At 38.3% G+C, this 21526-nt stretch overlaps 2 protein-coding genes across 2 annotated transcripts in view; both read right to left on the bottom strand.

Moving 5' to 3' along the window:
- Positions 1–13665, bottom strand: part of LOC138017007 (transmembrane protein 131-like) — a 33556-nt gene extending 19891 nt beyond the window's left edge. The window contains exons 1-15 of the mRNA XM_068864208.1: positions 13509–13665; positions 13292–13341; positions 12941–12966; positions 12017–12076; positions 7867–7990; positions 7641–7754; positions 6537–6659; positions 6223–6303; positions 5806–5959; positions 4758–4814; positions 3484–3545; positions 2845–2892; positions 2162–2219; positions 1952–2060; positions 358–511 (exon numbers count right to left, since the gene is read on the bottom strand). Coding sequence (XP_068720309.1) covers positions 358–511; positions 1952–2060; positions 2162–2219; positions 2845–2892; positions 3484–3545; positions 4758–4814; positions 5806–5959; positions 6223–6303; positions 6537–6659; positions 7641–7754; positions 7867–7990; positions 12017–12076; positions 12941–12966; positions 13292–13341; positions 13509–13611 — 1323 coding nt within the window. The 5' untranslated portion in view covers positions 13612–13665. The remainder of the gene's footprint in view (positions 1–357; positions 512–1951; positions 2061–2161; positions 2220–2844; positions 2893–3483; positions 3546–4757; positions 4815–5805; positions 5960–6222; positions 6304–6536; positions 6660–7640; positions 7755–7866; positions 7991–12016; positions 12077–12940; positions 12967–13291; positions 13342–13508) is intronic.
- A 2616-nt stretch (positions 13666–16281) lies between these two features.
- On the bottom strand, positions 16282–19124 carry LOC138015967 (uncharacterized). The gene is made up of 2 exons (XM_068863116.1): positions 19094–19124; positions 16282–17811 (listed from the first exon to the last, which is right to left on the bottom strand). The coding sequence occupies exon 2, from the start codon at positions 17806–17808 to the stop codon at positions 17068–17070; it is 741 nt and encodes a 246-aa protein (XP_068719217.1). The 5' UTR covers positions 17809–17811; positions 19094–19124; the 3' UTR covers positions 16282–17067.
- Between the last annotated feature and the right edge of the window lie 2402 nt (positions 19125–21526).

Here is a 21526-nt window from a genome sequence, read left to right as displayed (position 1 = left end):
TAATTACTAAAAAGAGTTTGTGCAAAATCTTAACCCATTGACATCCAAACCGGCCGAAACTGGTATTTTACTCTGTCTAACAGCAGACGAATTTACTCGTCAATAGGGAACCCCTGGGAGTCAATGGATTAATAACTCACTGAAAAACTATGTCCCCGTTAACCCATTGACATCCAAACTGGCCGAAACCGGCCAGACTTAGTATTTTACTCTGTCTGACGCCAGACAATTTTACTTGTCAATGGGGATCCCCAGTGCCCAGTGGGAGTCAATGGGTTAATACAGGGTAAGCCCCTGCAATTTCACTGATATGGGAAAAATCATATTTTAGAATCCATAGAAACTTTTCTTACTCACCGAAAATATGTGATCCACCTCAGGAGGAAAAACCGCATCATAAATTATCATTGTGAAGAGAAAAGTGTTTGTAATGGGAAGTTCCTTTGTGATCGGAACAAATGGTGACCTTCCTACAAAGAATCTTGTCTTGCTGACAGAATATGCTATTGTCCTATGACAGAAATAAAAAAAATAATGGTAACCACTCTGATGCAACTAACACATCACATATCACCAACATATCACCAACACACCACCGACACTCTACAAAAGCATCGGCCAATACTCTCCACAAACATGTTGGCTGACTCACTTAACTGACGCATTGTCTGGACGCTTGAAGGTATAGATCACATGTAAGTGAAGTACCACCTCATAGAAAATGCCATATTTACTCATGTCTAAGTCTACCTTTTATGACCTAAAAACTGATGTTTGTTTCACTGCACTTCACTGAACAATCGCAGTAGCTTAGTAACCTTGCAAACGTTTTCCAAGATGGCGGGTCTTTTATCCAGCCATTTTTCGAAACTCTTTGATGTTCTTTTCATCTACCAAATCTCCTTTCTATGTCAATGTTCAGATGAACGTTAGTTTAAAATAGGACGATTTAATTTTCATAGAAAAACACGGAAAAAACTCCAAGTAAACTGAAATACTCATGTTGCATGAGCTAAATATATTGTACTTCATTTTTTGTCCACTGCAACTGAAAAAGAATTCTCACAAATATGACATTAACTTTTAGAAACAATCTCAATTTCAGCTTTTTAGCCAGAAATGAAGGAAAATCAGTTTTTAGGCCTTGAAAATTCAGGGGTGCTGACTTTATACACAAGTTTGACTTATACATGAGTAAATACATTAATTCCAGTATTGAACAATTACTGGGGCGTGGACATGGGTCTTGGGTTTCAGACAGGCAGGTACAAACGTCCGACAGGATCAACTCATATTGTTATACCTCCCAACTCAAATACGTTTTCTGATTGGAGGAGAACGTGTCATGTGTCATTGGTCAAAACTTCATGACGCCCTAGGGCGAACAAAACTTCATGACGCCCTAGGGCAACAACAACTTGAACTTTCAACTCACACGTGGTCAGGTCGTGCACCTTTGAAACGGCGGCAAATCTGTACGCCAGCCGTCGCATCAAGCAAATAATTTTTATCTGTGTATTGTTCTATTTTGAGTTGGAAGATATAACAAAACACTTAATGACTGGCGCCTCGGGAAACAGTGAGTTTTGTTTCCCCTCAACCTCCATGTTTTCCTTGGCTTCGCCTCGGAGAACATTGAGGGTCTCGGGGAAACAAAACTCACTGTTTCCCTTGGGGCCAGTCGTTAAGTGCTTATTCTTCACCTTGGATAATGACGTTAAAAAAAATGATAAGGCCTCATGAAATCACCCTAACCCTAATCTTGGTCAAATCGGGTTAAAAACAGTTTTGTTTTGTTTACAAAACTGTTTTTCGCTTGATCCAAGATGAGAAATCCAAGTTGATTCAGTCCAACTTTTCTACCTGTCATTTTCAGACAGGTCTTTCACATTGTACTACTCTATTGCACAAGGAATCTTTAATCAAACTGAATAAAAGTATTCTTACTCACCCTTGGAGTATATTTACATGATAAGGAATTTCAAGTCTGGGTGTAATTTTACTGTTAGTTTTTATGACTACTTTTCCACTTGCTTGTCTGCTTCTTTTCACCTGGAAAGCTAGGGGGGAAAAAACAAAAAGTAAGAAATGAAAGGGTCCCGTTAAATAATTCTGTGAACACTTTAAAACAAAATCACCAACAACAATGAGCTATTCTAACCAGAATATGTCGCTGTTGCTATTTTGATGTATTTTGACCCTGGCTTTAGAAGGGTAGGCTGAGTAGTAAATAAAAGAAACAAACAATTACTATTATTGTTTTTTCTAACCTTTAATAAAAAAATTCCAGTAACTCATACAAAGACATAATTTCCTATACAATACAAATTATTTTCAGGAAATGCTACAGCACAACCTTATTAAGGATAACTCATCATATTTTAGAGCATTATTTTTAAGATTAGTAGGACTTAATTTAAGGATTGTTTTTTCTTTCTCTCTTTGCATCCTGCATGCTTTTTTTTTTTTGCATCCATTGTTTATTTTGGACACATTATGGAGAAAACATAGTACAAACTATAACAATATAACAGCTTTCTGTTGACCATGTCACATAGAGACCTGGGCATTCAGTGAACACTTAAAGATATGTCAAATGGTTAGAATTAAACTGAAGTGTTTTAAGTACTTGTGAAAGTTGTTCTCAAACAAAACTTTCACAAAACCATCAGCCACTGGTGGAGCATTCAGTTACAAATCATCTCTCCCACCCCACCCGTTATGAACTCCTTTATTCTAGATTGAGAAGTAATCACAGGAAATATAGTCATATTTGCTTCAAAGATGCAAAAGGCTGTTGAAAGTAACTTAAAATACAGCCTTTTGGCATTGTTTTCAACTTACTGTGAAACCAATAGACAATGCACTATTTGGTGGCTCTACAGATACTGCCTAAAGAGTAATGAGAAAAAAGTAATTTAATAGAATCAACTGTGTGTATACAAAGACTTAACTGATTAAAGTGTAATGTGAAGTGCTAGTTTTCTACCCCATATAAACCATGTGAGCGTTAGCCCTACTAATGGAAATGGGCCCACACAAGGACAAAGAAAAACTCTGACCAGGAAGGGAATTGAACCCATGACCTTCGGGTTAGATCACCGCTGCTCTACCGACTGAGCTACAAGGTCAGACAGGAGCAGACTGTGGGAACTGAAGATCTAAAGTCACGGCTAGTTTTCTACCCCATATGAACTAATTTGTGAGCATTAGCCCTACTAATGGAAATGGGCCCACACATGGACACAGAAAAACTCTGACCAGGGTGGGAATTGAACCCACGACCTTCGGGTTAGATCACCGCTGCTCTACTGACTGAGCTACAAGGTCAGAAGGGAGCAGACCATGGGAACTGAAGATCTTAAAGTGTAAACAACCTTGTATGACAATGACATTGCTTTCACTGTATATTGAGTAAATTACAGAAAGACATGACAATATTTAGTGTAAACATCCCTTACAAAAATGATGTTTTGTACTTACTGATATATGAACTTGCTTATGACCAGCATTAACAAGGTATAATCCAATACTTTTAGGTTCATCTATTAGGAGACACGACATAATTAAAAGACATACTCCTGATCACATTAAACTAGGGAAGCAACTTGGAGAAAAAAAGGAAAGAAGGGAAAGAACTTTCTAGGGGCTCAAGATGCAGGGTCCCATTTCTAGAAAGTCCCGAAACTTTATATTAGGGCTACTTTTGGGTGCCCCTATTCTCTCTTTTTCTTGGAGTTCAGCCGCTCTGTGGTACAATAATACAATCAGAGAAGAGAAACAAAGGCGACGGAAATTTGAGCGCCGTTGGTGGGCATCTGGACTAACTGTGCATTGCAAACTGTATGTTGATCAATGTTAGTAATCTGGTCAATTAGGTGTATATTTGATGCTATGATGGACTATTACTCCACCGCTACAAATGAAAACCATTCTGATCCCACGCATCTGTTTTCTACCTATTTTTTACCTTTTATTTCAACAAATTAAATATTTGGGAGGAGCTGCGATTGGAAAAGAACACTGTGGATGATCAATTTCCTGAGCCTCCACCCTACCATGGTATCACGTTTTGTGAGTTTGAGCCTGTCACATCAAAGGAATTGTCTGAGCTTATTAGAACTTCAGATCGTAAGTCCAGTGCCCTCTATCCAATTCCTGTATTGGTCTTAATTACCCAACTAGTGGACTTATGCAAATCCTGCATTTTGATTGGCTACGCTACTATTAGTAATAGTCCTTGAGTAGCGAAAAGCGTGACGCTTTCTTTAGTTTTATTCCCAAATAAATATTTCTTCAACTTGCATTTGCTAACTTAACCCTTTCTGTCCGACCAATTGGGTGATACTAAAACAATTAGACCCTTCGCCGTCAAGGGCTACAGGTCTAATTGTTCAATGTATAATAGGTTTTAGACTTTTTGAACTGATGTACGTAAAACGCATTTGGGCAATTTTGGAGAGTGTGCTATATAAATAATAAAGTATTATTATTATTATTAAGAATGGAGAGGATTTAAGTCGTCAAATTTCACAGTCTGGTTGCTTTTTGATACTTTGAAAACCGATGTTGACAGATCGGCTGCCCAAAACAAGCAGTTGGTACAGTGTAGTTTCACAAAATAAATGGTTTTTCAGGACTGAAAAGTTTTCGGGACTTTCAAGAAACGGGCCCCAGGTTAAAGACAGACGAATGTGGAAGTTGGAAGAGAAAGGTGCAAGGAAAAAAGAAAGGAATAAGCAAAGGAACTTGCTTACCCATAGTTCTGAGAGTTCCAAAGTCTAGCAAGTCCACTGAGGAAAACAGACCAGGAGCTAAAGAGCAAAACAAAGGTGTCACTCTTAAAAAAGAAAAAGGACTTTCCGTGATGATGATCTAGTGTCGAAAACGTTTGGATTTTACTATTTCAATATTAGTAATTTTTAGCTTGCAAATAGTTCAATAAAGCTTGAGTTATCAAAAATGCACCTGTTTACTAATATAATTATACAAAATCACATCACGTCCAAAAACATAAGAAAGAAAAGACTGAGGGGAAAAGACTAATCAAGAACTATTTTAAACTAATAGCAACTATTTTGCAAAGAGTTTTAAACAATGTTCACAACACAATTTCCACTCATCATTTAATTTCAAAAATAACACAAATTTGATTCCTTTTATGGCTAGAAGATCATTGGCTAGTACTTGGATTTGTTTTTCTGTTTTCCAGTAAAGAAAAATTTAATAAATAAAACAGTTTACAGCAGGTACACAAGGGCTCAGCACAAGGTTAAGGTCAGCATTTGAGTAAGGCTTTTCAGACTTCAGGATAAGGGACTGTGCAATAATTAACAGGAGGGGGGCCCTAAAACCAGAGGGGGGGCCTTAAGTTAAAATAATGGAAAGGAGGGGGGCTCTACATTAGATTTCTCAAGTAAGTTGCGGGGGTTCTTAATTAAATTTCACAAATTTGATAAATTATGAATAAATAAACATTTTCCAACTCTACCTAAAGGAACACGGTTTACCCGTCAGCGGAGGGAAAACAGCACTCGTAGCTCGTGTTCTAGGTGCTGGGGAAGCTTAAGGTAAAGAAAACCCGGATGAGCAGCAATCTAGCAGTTCCGAAGACCAAGCAGAAAATGAACAATCAGAAATTTGGAAATTGACGATTATGAAGAACAAAGTTTCGAGGTGCTCTTCATCCCTGACGACGCAGTGGAATGGGTTGCAGTACGGTGAATAATTATTATTATAATTATTATTATAATTATTGCACAGTCCCTAAGGAAAAACATTGATGATGGTCATTTCTTCCTTCACCTGTTGTTACTTCCACTTCAAAGGGTAAAATAAGCAGTTCCTGGTTTGGAGCTGGTTGGCTAGCTTTTATGCGAATGAAAGCGGTATGATTTGATGCTACTCGACCAACAAAGCTCGCTCTCATGAGTGCTTTGGTTTCATACGGTGGAATCTCCTATAAGAAAATACATTTATGATCAGAATAACCTCATTTTACTTTAATTGCTAACAAAAGTTTCCGAAAGAAAAGAATGAATGTAAATGCTAACTTTCCTGACACAAAAACTGCTCCCTCAAGGCAATATAACTAAGATATGGTCTAGATTGTGCCCTCAACTTGTAAGAGCCATGATGTCAACTGTAATCACTGCACAGTAGTACTGAAGTTTGCTAAGGCAAGAAGTACATTACTTTTTAGTCTGTCCCCAAGGCACATACCCAGTGTTTCTGTGGTGCTTCTTCCAAGCCAGACGGAAGCTCTAAATGCAGATCACCCCCACTTGAATACATTTCTATCACCTGACAAAATCAAGGATTCAAGCACATGTCAAATCTTACAAACAGAATTCTTCCAATGTTTCTTGTGAACACCTTCGATTCAACTTAAAACCTTTTAAAACAAATCTAAATGCAGGGAGATTTGAAGGACAAATGGATTTAACTATGCAACCAGATGGAAATAATTTCCAAATAATGCAAAATGAGTTCTTTGTTTCAATAGTGACTAGTTGTCAGAATACAAAATCACTTACTTGCAACGGTAAATTGTAGGGATTATGCATGTTGATCAGAGCAGAAAAGCTAAAGTTTAGAGGAACTCTTGCCCCTAAAAAAGGGCGTAATCTGTAGGGATTTGGGACTCCCACTCCAAACACCTAAAAAGTAAACAAAGTATTATAATAATAATAAGAAGAAGAAGAAGAAGAAGAAGAAGAAAACTTTTTACCACATTGTAGTAAAGACTGCTCATTGAGGTTGACTGAGCACCAAAACAAAATGGACAAAATGACTTTTTTTTAAAAAGTTATTTACATTGCTGTTTCCCTGGAAACTCCTCAGAAGGTTGTTTTAATTAATGTTTGAACAAACTGTGAATTGTTATTGAACTTGTATGAAATGAATGTATTTTGAAATTCAGGTCATAGACGAATGAGAGAAGTGATCCATGCAAAATTTAAGCAATTATCTCTTATACAGACACCTGAAAAATTCAGGCAAGTTCAGCAGGATTCCAACCCATGATCTCTGCGATGCTGGTGCAATGCTTTACCAACTGAGCAATTTCTTCATTTGGTGCCGTAAAAAGAGGGAAACCCCTCCAAATACTAATGGTTTTCTTCCCCTACTGTCTCCTCAATATAAGATCGAATCAAACACTTACACCAAGGAGAATAAGAAATGGGATCCTTTCACAGAACTTTTAAAGTAAAGTAAGACAGGAAAGTTAGTCTCGCAGTATCCCTTTTCCCCTCCACATTGAGCGACAATCAAACAAATAGATATATGTGTAAGTAAATATACTTAATTGTAACAGTTCCGCCTTACCGTAATATATGATATCAATGCACTTTTCAGACATGTTGTATTTAGCTGCCATATACCTGTAATTTCATGTACTCTCTATTTCTGTTCACTGGTTTGTTTTATTTTGTAACTGTTTTTTCCTTTAATAAATAAATAAATAAATAAATAATTAAAAAAAATTAAAGCAATAAAGCCACTCAGTTTGGAACATGTCTATTTGCTTAAATTGTCCAGCTACATGCAAAGATCACTTCTCTCTTTTGGTTTTGAACTTACATGTATAAACAGCAAATTGTGCACAACAAATTTAAGTTATGGAAGCTACATACTACCTGATATGGATAAACTCCTTTGGAGGTGTGAATAAATAAAGTATTTTCAACATTTCCAACCAGTCTTGCTAGAAAAACTATTTCAAATGTTGTATTTCCTAAAGGATGAACTACCTAAAGAAAGAGATTTAAAGAAAATAGCATCTATGAGTAAAAGCACACACTTTCTTTCCAAATTAAGTTATGCATCGAAACTTTCACAAGAATGTCTTGAACAAAAACTTACTTTTGATTGAAAAAAGGAAGCATGGAAATGAACTGTGCTACCAGATATAGATTGCAGTTGTAAATTCTGATCTGTGTGAGGATTTATGATGGCCACTGTTCGTATACTTGGCATACCCACAGATCTAAAATTTAAATAGATACCATCAATAATATTATTATTATTCAAAGGACAATAATATAATTCCTATAAAATTTCAATACTGACTTGAATGAGTGAAAATTAAGGCATCACAAACGGCACTAAACAAGTTTTTGAGCATAATAAATCTAAAATACTATAAGTTACCAGGCTGTTGCCTAACAGGAGCCCGGTAGCCTGGGGCTCCCAAAGAATAGCTCTGGGCGCCTTGATTTTTCACAGCAACACCTTTCACTTCATATGTTGGGCTCCTAAGTTCTCAGCGTTTAGCTCTGAGGGCCCCTTTAAAATTTTCTTAGGCAGCAGCCTTGAGTTATGTTCAGAAATATAAACACAGTCAACACTTTGACCAGATAGTCTAGCACATTTCACACCAATCTACATGTAGTACAAAAAGTCTTAATGTTCTCCTTGACCAGCAGACAGAAAAGAAGTGGCTAAATTATACATCGGTCAACGTATCGGCCAACATGTCACCGACAAATGACCGGACACGTCGCCTAACAAGCTACTCACACACTTCAAGCAGCACTTTACAGCACCACTACTTCAAAGTACACCAGCTGCTCTCATCTCACAACCTCCACCACAAATTATTGCTAACCTACAGCAACTTTCAGTACTTCTGTACAAAATCCAGTAAACCAGCTAGAGTCCCTAATTGGCCACCCACAACTGCAGTCAAGGTGGTGTGGCCTGGTCGGACTTTTCTTTGCCACATGATTGATCTTCTTTGCTGTTTTCAACGGCGGGATCACCCTATTCATTTGAATGCTGAATTCCACTTGGACATGCAATGGAAGGAAGAGTTCCTCTTTCCTTGGCATGGGGTCAGTTTTTGCTCTTCCCAGGTGTGTCAGCTGCTGCAAACATGGAAGTCACATCAGACGCAACAGGCTCACTTGGGTTCAGCCTTTATTTTTAAGGCAATTAGTTCAGCGGGGCCTGGGGCCCAGGAGCTTTTCCCTCTTGCTGTTGCCACGCACGTCTGGGGTTCACAGTGGTTCCGGGAGCATATCCTGTTTTGCTCTGACCATGAGGCTGTCATCAAACTTGTTCTGGTCTCATGGACATCCCTGAATCCCTTGTTTTAAGTTCTTACTATGTAAGCTCTTTGCGGCTGAGGCTTGTTTTAACTTCTCATTTACTTCCCAGCACATGCCTGGTGTTCAAAATAAATTGGTGCTTCCATTGGCAGGAGTTCAGGCTTCTCACAAAAGATGCCCACCCCTTTCCAACCCCTGTGCCCAGCAACTTACTCGCAGACTTGACCAGCCCTCTCTTGAAGCGCAGTGCCAGCAGTTCCTAGCAGAGGGGCTGGCAGAAAAGAGTTGTGGATTTTCGGCCAGCAAACAGGAAAGCTCAGCCCACTTAACTATCCATGTCCTGGAGACCAATGGATATTGTGCCTCTTGGTTGTCCACTTGGCTGCTCCGGTCCAGCCCTCCACGATTAAGGTGTATTTAGCTGCAGTACAGGTCCTGCGTATCAAAAAGGATTTTCTGATCCCTTGGTGAACTGCTTAAGACTACAATGTGTGTTGCAAGGAATCAAGCGTGCTGCTGGTGCCTCTTGCCCCCGTGCCTTCCTGTTACTGACATCACCTTGCTGGTAAGGTAATCTTTTACTCTCTGTCTCTCAGCGATCCAGACCACTGCATGTTTTGGGCGGCATGTAATCTGGCGTACTTCAGGCTTCTACATTATTCGGAATTCACTGTGCTGTGGTTAACGTTACAGTGGACTCAAGCGAGTCTCCAACCTTCCTGCACGTTCACCTGAAGGCTTCCAAGACAGACCCCTTTTGTCAGGGTTGCTACATCCACATTGGCCGAGGCAAGTTTCCTTTCTAGGCCGTCCAGTCCCTTTTGGCTTAAATTACATGTTAGGAGGAACAAGGCAGGCCCCCTGTTTCTATTTAAGGATGGCACTCCCTTGTCTTGTGCACGTCTGACAGATTGGCTGCAGAGGACCTTGTCCACAGCAGCCGACAGACAGCCGACAGTTTGGTTGGGGTCAGATTTGTTACCATTACCCAGACTATTAGTTCCCTAATGGTCTCCAAATAGTGTGTGATGTCTGGAGACTGTTACATGTACAAACAATCCTTTTTTATCAGGATAGTTAAGTTACAGAACGGTCCACCACGAGTGACTGTTGAAGCTGATAGCCTTTGGCTATTCGAAACTAAGCTAAAACCATCATTTGAATATTAAATCACGATGTTTTTCAAGTGTTCAATTTTTAAATCTATAGCTGTAAATTGCTTGATTTATTTAGGGGGTTTATAGAGGGCAGACCTCTCGACTTCGTTTTCAACATTTACTTTATCTGATTTGTACTTTTTAGTTTTTGTAGTTGTTAGATAGTTGACATCGATATTACATCTTTAATATCATGGGTGACAAATTACTCCTTAATTTAGGCGCGAAATTTCAGCGTTAATTTATAATTTCACATGTGAAATTACAAAATTGCCATGGTAACATCTCTTGTATCTCGATCAGAGCCAAGATGGCGTCTAGATTTAAGACAGTGACCATTGAAGAAGTTACGAAATTAAAAGAAGCGGCAGAAAATTTGGATCGTTTCATTGTTCACGTGGGGCTCAAAACTTGACAAGCTCTTACTATTTCTCTATAAATAGCGTGAAAGCTTAAGTTCTTATCTAACAAGAAACTCAATTGTGTCAAATTACCATGTACTTCAGGTAAATACTGCTCACTTTGATTTCGTCTCGACGGGCGAGAGATTGTTGTCGAAGTCCAGTACTCGTCGCTTTTGAGATTCATGCCTAGTTTATCCAACTGACTTTCCATTATTGAGCTCCATAAGGGTATATTTTGTTTAAGGATCCACTAAAACGCCATTCGCGTTGCATGACTTTCGACGCCATTGCAGGCTAAGTTAATGATTCTACTGTGTCCACCAGAGAAATCTACGCAGTTCCACCACCCTCTCGATCCTAAGAAAATACGCGCAGAAGGCTCTATATATACACAAAGACACCACTTCCCAGGGGAGTGACCGGCAAGACTTTTACCGACACGGAAAAAAAAAAAAAAAAGAAAACAAACAAACTAAACGAAGACCTCGACTGGGTTTGCCTTATAAGGCAACCCAGTAAAAAGAGATCAAGTTACAGACAAGACAACATGTTCATTAAATGAGGAATATTAGTAAATTGCATGTCCATGTTAACATGTTTGGGAGCACTTTTTATTGAAGCAAGTAGATGTGTTTAGATCCAATATTCATCGTGAAATGTAAATAAATAAATAAATAAATAAATTGAAAATAGAATTTTAGTTAATCGCGGTATTTTTAGCTTAAGTGATTCACACAGAAATGTTGACAAGTAGACAAATGAATCTAAACTTGCTTTCTTGTTATTGTTATTTTCACAGTTAAATTTTGAAGACAAAGGGTACCATGACCATTGTACCGACACTGAGAGGTTTTGTTGTCCTTCTCACATCATGTTTACAAAACCCACACGAACTAATAATAAAGTAATTCACAGCCGTGACCAGTACACATCTGTAAGACCAGCTACCGTAATTTGTGGTGACGACTTGGTGAATGACAAAGCGAAAATTTGCAACGACAGCCGGATATACTATGACTACTACGAATCATTTATTAAAAGTTCTTGGTCTGGCAGTTAAGTATCCATCTTTCACCCTCCATTTTCACAAACGCCAATAATTTTTTCCCTACCAGCATAAATGGCCAGACAAATCGTCCGGCCATGTAAGGATTTGACAAGACAAAACTTACTTTTGACCAGACATTATCCGTTGACCGGCCATTATTTGCAGCTCTGAAGTTTAAACTTCAATATTTGAATCCGAGAGCATGTTAAACGTCCAAACCTCTATCACACCGTAAAAGTCTGCTGTAACACATGTGATCACATACAATTGTCACAGGAATGAATAAGTATTAATAGTATTAATCAACATAAGCCCTCATTTACAAATATTTTAAAGAAGTAGACACTAACTTACTTTTCGTGGAAATCTAAATAGGAGGGCTCAAAACGTATACGTCTTATATTGGGTTGTTCTCTGAAATAAAAATAACAGCAAATATGCCTCAGCTGTACTAATGTGTGTACTGTATTGGCTTCATAATAAATAAATAAAATAATAGTAGTATGATAGTATTGCTCAGGCAGCAATAGAAAATTGGATATAAGTTGATATAATTACTATAAAAAAAGGATTTGACACTTTGTTTTGCAATCTCTGCCTACATTGCTGTGAGATTTTCATGCACCTTAAGTGCTTTAGTAAATTAATTTTTCGCATTAATACTGCTTGACTGAATTTAGTAATGCAATAGCAGGGCAAAAATCTCGAAAGAAAACGTGGCTGAGACGGTACACCAAACAGCAGATATTGTTGAATGAAAGCAATTTAACCAACCCCCCCGAATCTTTTTACAACCAACTGCATAATGATTTGGCCATCAGTGGACGGTAAGAAAACCCTTTTAAAATCGACTTACGAAACCATCTTCGATGAACTAACTGTAGTTCAAAAATTATGTTGAGTCACGAAAACACACAATTATACATCAGTGCCATAGTAAGTTCAAATACAAGAACAGTAATCGCGGTGATAAAAAATATTGTCACGGCGAAACAAGAAAATGTCGAAGCAACTGCACGCTTTAATTTATCACAGTAAATAAAGTAAGAAATGCAAAGGAACTAAAGTAGTCAACAAAGCTCACTCTGCGTTTAGTTAAACACTCGAACAATAAGCAATCCCATAAAGAAACCTTGTGTTACGTGGGCGATATAAAAGTCGATTTACACGGTGCATGGGGGTGTTGGTTCATGAAATCGACTTTGACACCCTTCCGCTTAATCGTGGTTTTGTCTCTCGCCGAAACTCCAGAAATTTTATTCACTATGTTTTAATTACCTTCTGTTATGATGCGACCCATCAGCCTAGAAAGATCACAAAATGACAATAGATTAAACGAAAACCAAGAAAGTTAACCTTGACTTATATTTGACAGACTTCAAACATCGTTAAGCGTGTAGCTGAGTGGTACCCATCATCGACAAATCTTCGAGCAACCAGCAGTTTACTTTTAATTTACAAACAGAAACTCAACGCAAACAATCAGCAATAAGTTATCTTAACTTCCGGCTAAGTCAGAAATTCTTGTGCCTCGAATCAAGAAAGGATTTCCGCATTTTCTCGTTGTACTATACAGCATAACATTTCCAGCTAACGCAACACACATTTCAACTGACAGCAAATTCTTACCTGTAGGTGGCCAGAAGAGCGCAAATCACCCATATCGCTTTGATATACTCCTAAAAAGTGAAAAAGGTTGGCGAATTCATGATTAAAACTTCAAACTGTAAATATGAACTGTTTACAAAAACTGTACAACTTCACCGTTGCCACGATCGGTTCGCGAGGACATCACGCTCTTCAAGACCATAACACTGCCTCTATAATTTTAATAAACGACTCTTACCGGGTCTAGACAGCGGATTGCACTGCATCATATATATCCTATGGTTAACTAGAAAAACTAAGCATGTGTAGGCAAATAAAATAATTCCAAGTGCTCCAGCCATGCCTCTAGTTCGAACTCCTAACTTATCGTGGAATTCTCATACATAAATGAAACTTGCGCAAATTGGCCTCATGGGATTTTGAGTACAGGTGCTAGTCAAATCACGTGAACACTCTGAAATAAATTAGCATAAATAATTTAGAACTTCCCAAAGGTCATAAAAACGTTACGACGTGGACAGATTTCATTGAACGGTTCTCTTACCCGCATTATTTTTTTGTTCTTTATGATAACGACTATGATTTTTCTTAAGGCACTACTCCTTGATCGGAGACTACTGGATCGGAGACGCAATAAGCGATGTTGGCACACGAATGGACAATAAATCACATGCCCGCATATCACTTCTGAAAATCACGGAAGCTTCTGTATACAACAGTTTGTGCTTACCAGAATTTAAAGCCTTAACTGGCGACTTTTTTGGCTAAATAGTGACTACTGGACAGATATTTTTAAATTAGAAATGTTTAAATATTAATTGTCAGTCTCAGCCCAAGTTTTCGACGAGTTAGTCAGGAGTCAGGCCCGCTGACCGTAACACCAAGGTGCCTTAGCACATTAATTCACAAAAAGAGTGAGTTTCGAGAGTTAAAGAGGAATAATGACAAAAGAATAACGGAAATGTGTATTTGGAATACTGAAATAATCTCCTTTTTGGGGTGGGAATAATGATGTTGGGTGGGGAATAAAGGAATAACTACTTCCGTTGGAAACTTGGAAAATCAGCCTCGATCCTCACATTTCGTATAGTGTCTTGTAGAAAATCCCTTTATGTAGTAAAATTTTGAATTCAGCTTTATACGCCCACCTTGACGGAGAGGTTTTTCGACCGTTTGTTTTTGTTATGGAAATTTGCATTGCTTATCGCAGCGATCTGATTGGATCAATTTCAGCTTTGGCTGGAAACTGTTCCACGGCACACATCCTTTCTTCCTGTCGGGTGGTGAACGTGGACCTTGATAAAGAGATGAATTTAAGACAATTTTCTAACCACAAATTCTTTTTCCCACGTTACTGGCCTTCGCTGGAGATTTGAATCGAATGTATAATCTGAGAACACTGTGTGCAAGGATTATCTTTGTTGAGACACCTTAGAAGGCATGTAAACGAAATTAAAGTTAGTAAGATCATCACAGTTAGCTAGCAACTCAAGCAGCTGCAATTATGCCTGAAAAATCCAGGCTTGCATGAACGGGATTCGAAATTTTTCAGACCTACTAGTAACCGCTAGCGTTGCTTAGATATCTTCTAAGATCTTCGTAACTTTTACTTCATGTTCATTATGCATTTCAAACTGATACACATACATATTCTATTCATTTACAATGAATTTTAACAGTGTCTCAGTGGGGGAGGTGGGGGGGGGGGGAGGGGTAGCCTCTAACAGCTGACGGTTAAATAATTTGCCTTTTCACGGCTAACGGTTATCTTTTTTTTCCGTCAAGGTTAACGTTAACTTATATAAAAAGCAAAGAAATGTACCTTGTGTTAATTACTAGTAGGGTCTCAGTTGACGTATTGAGCCTTGTTCCCAGGATCTCTCCCTTCCCTTGGAGCGAGAGAGAGTCTACACTGAGTCTAGGAGAGAGAAAAGCAAGTAGAGGGACCATGGGAAAGCAAAGGTGTTAAAAAGGTATCGAGTGTTCTAAACTCTCCTTAAGACTCTAAATATTTCAAAGTACTACCTATCCCATTTTTTGTAATTTAAAAAAATCAAGCTATTTTTCTTAATTTTTATTACGGCTAACTGGTATTTTTTTTGTCACTTTCACGCTTAACGGTTAACATTCATTTTTCGACGTTTCACGGCTCACGGTTAACTGTCCTCATTGAGAAGCTCATTATCAAGAGGACAGACTGGTAATTGACTCTTCCAATATGTATATCTTCTTAATTACTTAATTTTTTTATCATTAATTTACTTAAATATAATCATTTTTGTAAAGGTCCACACCATCATTGCGATACCTTCTTAAATTGAAATTTGAACTTTTCCACTGATAAAGTGTGTGCGTGTTTGTAAGTTTGGTGTGTGGCGTTTTTCTTTTGGCTATTTTAAATTGCTTCCTCAGTAGAGAGCGGGTACAATGCAGGGCTGAGAATAAAAAGATCCCAAGGCCTTTTCGCCGGGATTTACCGCCCTTCCTGCTTGTCACCTCGGCGGAAAAAGTCCTGGAAACGAGGAAATAGTCATGGGTTTAAGTGTCTCTTGTCCGGACTGTGTTCTGAAATAACGATAATCGAATCGTCAGATGATGTTGTGTTAAAATCATAATACCAGTGTCGAAAAACGAGTTGAAAAAATAAAGCCCTCTAGCCTGCGGAGCAATCGTTTCCCTTTCGATTCCTTTTATCCAAGCAAAAGAGGGCACGCATGAGGGCTTGTGTGAATCGTAAAAATATTATTTTGATGTCGGTGGGGGAAGGAGGTGGAGGGGCGGACAAGGAAACGAAACCCGCTGCAGCAGAGCCCAACCGGGTACCAAAAGTCCCCCAAAATAGTGGCATGTCAGTCGACACATGAAAGTCAAATACACTACTGCACGACTGATAAACGTAGGTAGTGCAGTAGTCTACTTCTATTTTCATAAATTTTGCCTGGGGAAATGTTTTGCTGCCCGTTTCCTTCCTGTAATATGTTATAAAGGCAACTCGTACTGAGGTCGTTTAGTTTTATTTTAAGTTTGCTGAACGTCTCTACTTGTCTAATGATTCTCGGAAGGGTGTTGTAGGTCTGAGCACTGAGCACTGCCCGTGATGGAAAAATTGCTCTTCAATTATTTTGATAATTTCAATTGAGATACATGATTTTTTTCACCTTCGGCTAGAAAAAGGGAAAAATGCGAACTCAGTCATCGTCTTCAGTCACAGAGTGGAATCCTGTCGGATTGTGGTTCCATACAAACTATGTTGACAAGTAGAAGTTGTGACTACAAGATCAACTGCAGGGTGACCGGCCGGGGTAGCCCACTTTTAAGTACAAGTCAAAAGATTCATGCGCGCTCATTTCAATTCAAGTTAATTAAATGAAATGAAATCCTCTTTAAACTAAGCATATTGAATTGAAGTTAAAGAACGCTTCAAAAAAGTCAAGATTTTCAGTTATTGGCAGTACCTAAATAGACGGAAAGATCCAGTGTTTAACTGTTTTTAAGCTTCCTTATCATTTGATTTATTTGCTGGAGAATCTTGTTTATGAGCAATGTACTCAGATTCTCAACGGCCCTTTTAGATATAGATATATCATTGAGTGCCAAAAATCAACTAAAATTGAAAAAAAATTCCATAAGTGGTTTGATATATGAATTGCCGGGTCGATAATCAACTATGCGATGCTGTCCAGTGGGGAGTATACGTGAAAGCGAGCGAGAATTGAAGCAAAGGCGCCGTAAGGGGAATTCTCCTTGCACGCACGCACTAAAATTAAAATTAAAATTGGGAACCGATGCTAACTGCTTTACAAAGGTGGCTTTAAGGTAGCTGATACAGAAATCTTCGGCAGGGTTCCCTTACATTTTAAAAGAATATAGGCGTGCTTAGATGCATCACGACTGGCGTTGCTCGTAAATCGGACATCTCTGCCTCTTTCTCTTTCGTTTTTTGCGCGAATTACCAGTCCGTAATTAGGCGTTCCGTATCTCCAGCGTCTAACTGCATCGGTGACATCAAACCTCACGAAACCCTTCCGGGTATAGCGGGATATTGTAACTGTTCCCCCAACTGGATAAGCTTCAGCATCAGTACCATCCAGACCAACTCCTGGCGATGACCAAACAACACCCGAAAGGCGATGAGAGCTAGTCGCCTGAGCCTCTCTCCAGGACTTCTTCATTAAATGCAGCTCCAAAATCCGATTAATGAAAGGGACAGATTCTTCAGTCTCATAGCTCGCCTTATGGGAATATTCGTAATACAGGAACATCGTGGCAGATTCAATCTGATAAGGTTTGCAAATGGTAGGCGGATTCTCAAACTGCACCAGGGATCGTTTGTTCGGAAATCCTGGATGCCAGGCCACGATGAGGTACCGCAAATAGTTGAAGTTCCTGCTTGCACGTTCCAGTGTGACATCTTGGGTCACATCAAGCCTGTAAACCTTACTATACCCGCCATATGGCACAGCTGTGACACTAACAGCGTGAACGAGTGTCGCTACTACAAGCAACAATGCCCGCATTATGCCCATTTCTTGTTTCATGTTCTACTGAAATTACAGAAAAAGAAAACGTAAGATAATTAATCATTTTCGTGTATTGTGGATCCAACGCAGCATACTCAGAGAAAACACTACGAAACAAAAAAGGTTTATCAAGACTTGGCGCCGAGATGCTGGCAGTTGCTGTAATTAATTCCGTATTTTTTGTGGTAGTCAACTGTAAATGCACCACACACTATGTCACCGGGTTGTAAGAGTGTAAGATTTTGAGAGCGTAAGATCGGCTAGAGTGCAAATCCGTGGTGACAATAGGCCCGCAGCGTGTGCATAACTCACGAAAATAAACAGGTCGATTGGAAGCCTCGTCTAGGAGAGTGAATTTTTGACTTTGCGGAAACAATGGTCAACCTCAAGGGTTGGGTAATTGTGATCTTTGTGTTGAATTTGCACATTTCTTGTCAAATTTTATAACACTTGAAAGAAAAGAAAGCAAACTAACAAAAACAAAAACCAGGTGTCTTGCCATCATTTTGACACAGATTTGTCCTTTTTTCGCGAGTTGTTAGTAAACACTCAAGGTAACTTGATCATGGCGGCCGCTGAAATCGACGTCACTTTCGATTTTGCGATTTACTTGTGCAGCCAATAGTACAATAGATAAAATTGAAGGTAGCAAAAATCTCCAAAATGTTTTTCGCTGATAGTAACTGTTTATATTCGCAGTTCAAAATTTATGTTGTTCTCATGACGCAAATTTTGTTACTGATGGCAAAATATTTTATTGTCGATCGATACTTCCCGAAAACTTCCTTCTGCTCCTCCTAAAAAGTGTATATCTGCTAATCAATATTTATTTACTTTTGCATCAAGATTTATTTTGCATAAAGCAGGCTAACAAAATCTGCACCTTGCTTAGTTCGCATTTGTTGAGCGTTAAAATAGAATTTTCGGTCCTTTGTTTCTGACAGAAAGTCGCTTATTTTGAGGTCACTCATCTAAACACTAACCCCGCAGGACAGGGATTAACCTCAGTGAACTTTTGTCTTGAAGAGCTATCAGAGGCTTGTGGTGATGAAGAACTTGCAAGGGAACTTGAAAATGATAAACGTGTCAGGCTCGAAGCCAATGTTTCTCGATTCTCTTTTATTTTCCCCCATCTTTCTGGGTTTAGTATTTTACTAGTAACCACATGTCTTCTCAGGGGGCTATTTACCTAACACATCTGCCATGGCACTACAATGATATATGGTACCAAAACAATATCGTGTACTATTAAAGCTACATATTACGCAAAGACAACTTGAATCTCCTGGAAAACAAAACGCACCTCACTTGACAGTTCTGGAATAAAGCGCCGTATTACTGCACTACCACAGGTACGCAATGCGTGCCTATTTTTTGTCAAGACCACCGATGTATTCAAGCCGAACAAAGCAATGTGGTTAGATCAGCTGGAGAATCAACCAAAATGGCCGAAAACTTGAATAAATGATTAATAAAATGCAACAAGCATTACAAACCTCAATGAAGTACTAAAGGTCTGGAATAGAGCCCGTCAAACGAAGATTGATTATCATATTAATTGAAAACTGTTACTGAACTGAAATGGTAGCACTGACTTCATGATAAAACCACAAAGTGAAGCATTTCTCACAATATATTAAAATCAGATAGGATTGGAGGAAGATTAAGACAAATCAGCAGTCAAATTCTTAAGTTCGGATAGTTTGATTTAACAACACTATATAGAAATATTTAGTTGGAAATTAAACCTTCTTTTCTTAGTAAGTACTAAGATTTAGCCTTTGTCAATAGGAGGTCGGAATCGAGTTCATCTCAATAATTTTCCATGGAAAATGATCTCAAACTATATACATTTAATTTTTCACGTATGACAATGACTAGAAAATTTAGGCCGATATCCAGTTCTAAAACATCATCCTGAATAACTAAAAGTGACTAAAGAAGACCAGAAAAAAGCCAACAATCGATACTTTCTAAATAAATCACTTACCAGCACTGGGCTAAAGGATTGGCTACCTTCTCTCAAACTTGATCAAATGAGAACTGATTCAGTTTTGCAGTGGCCCTTTTTCTTTATACAAGTAAGAAGTTGAATTGCTATGGAAACTAAACAGGAAAGAAATATGATAACAATTAATTTTATTAGGATGATTCTACAAAAACAAAAAGGCACTTTTTGTTGCTTTGTTACTACCTACGCCTGTGAACAGAAAGATGATTCAGCGAAAAATCAAAGTGTTTATAACGTCATTGTTTCCTTTTCAACCAGTAGCTTAGTATTTGCACACTTTGGTTGAGTGAATCGGGTAAAATATATTTTAATTGTGAGGTTTTTCCTTGGTGACTGGGCTGAAGAGCCTCAACGTTTTTTTAAGCTGGTTTTCGTAAACACTTTTGACGTCACGAGAAACCACTTGTCTCGAAGGAATCAACTTTAGTTTCAGGTCTTTCTTAAGAGTTTTTCCATGGAGAAAAAACGGACAGTGCTCTAAAACTCAACAAGAAGAGGTCATTTCTCCATGTAACTCTCTCAAAGCTCAAAGTATATAATTGTGCGGGGGCGATATGGAAGTATTGTAGAACATGTTTAATTTTGTTTATTTTCAATGCTTTCCAATATTACTACCTAAAACAGCTTAACGCCAATCATCCGTGCTGCAGGCCGCATACCATCAAGAGAAAATACAAAACTCAATAGAATCAACTCCAGATGTCACAATTCAGTAAGCTTTATTTTACGAGCCACATATATTACTCAATATAGTTATCCAACACAGGGAACTCGTGTAAATTAGCTAAAGAACAAAAAGAAAAGGGAAAAACTACGGAAAATAATTACAAAGTATACAAAAAAGATACATTGTCATTAATTGACAACTGATGATCGTTAAAAATATGCAACAATTACTTTACTAGAAATTGCAATAAATTCAACTGCAAGCTGCTAATAGCTTCATTAGAAACCCGGAAAAAAACAAAGAAAAGCGTCATAATTAATAGAAACCGCAAACAATAGTAACTGTTAAATCGTGTAATAGCAGAAGTTCTGCTCGTAGAGAAAAAAGAGGGTGGTAAAGAGAATTTTCGTGAACCGTGAATTGTCTTCTTTACTTCTCGCGTGAAATGGCCTGGCTTTTCAGTTCCTCGTGAAAAGTGATTTTGGTTATCACCGTGAACCGTGATGTTTGACAATAGACATCCGTGAAATGAGAATCGGATGTTTAATTCACCGTGGACTGTGATTTTGTATCATGCTTTTTTGCGGGACGGTAGGACACGTGACGTCACGGCAGCCATGTTGGTGTACCCAACTAATCCTCCGAGAACATGCGAACGTTTCCTTTTGTTTTGGTGGAAAACAAGATTACTGATAACGTGAGTGAAAACAGCTCGGCAGTGCACAGTATAACAACTAAATATGTATTAGTAAAAATAGAACTGTAACCAGGATAATGCATTTTGAAGTAAAAAACGTTCTCTCGTTAAAAAAGGGTTTAAAATATAAGCTTTCGGCTATCAGTCTATAGCCTTTAACGAATGAAAAAAGTTAGCGCGCGGATGGAAATATATACGAAATGAAGAAAAAAAAATTTAAAAAGAATAGAATACAAAAACTGTGTGAAAATAGCTAAGAAATAAAATGTAGATGAAGTCTAATTACAGTAAATGGAGTATTGCCTAGGCAACGGTTTTGAGTTATTATCCACGTCAACGGTTTTACATGTAGCTGTGTGCC

The sequence above is a fragment of the Montipora capricornis genome, chromosome 9 (assembly GCF_036669925.1).
Source record: "Montipora capricornis isolate CH-2021 chromosome 9, ASM3666992v2, whole genome shotgun sequence".
Classification (NCBI taxonomy): domain Eukaryota; kingdom Metazoa; phylum Cnidaria; class Anthozoa; order Scleractinia; family Acroporidae; genus Montipora; species Montipora capricornis.
The sequence above is the reverse complement of the archived record's forward strand: the minus strand, read 5'-3'. Positions and strand labels throughout refer to the sequence as shown.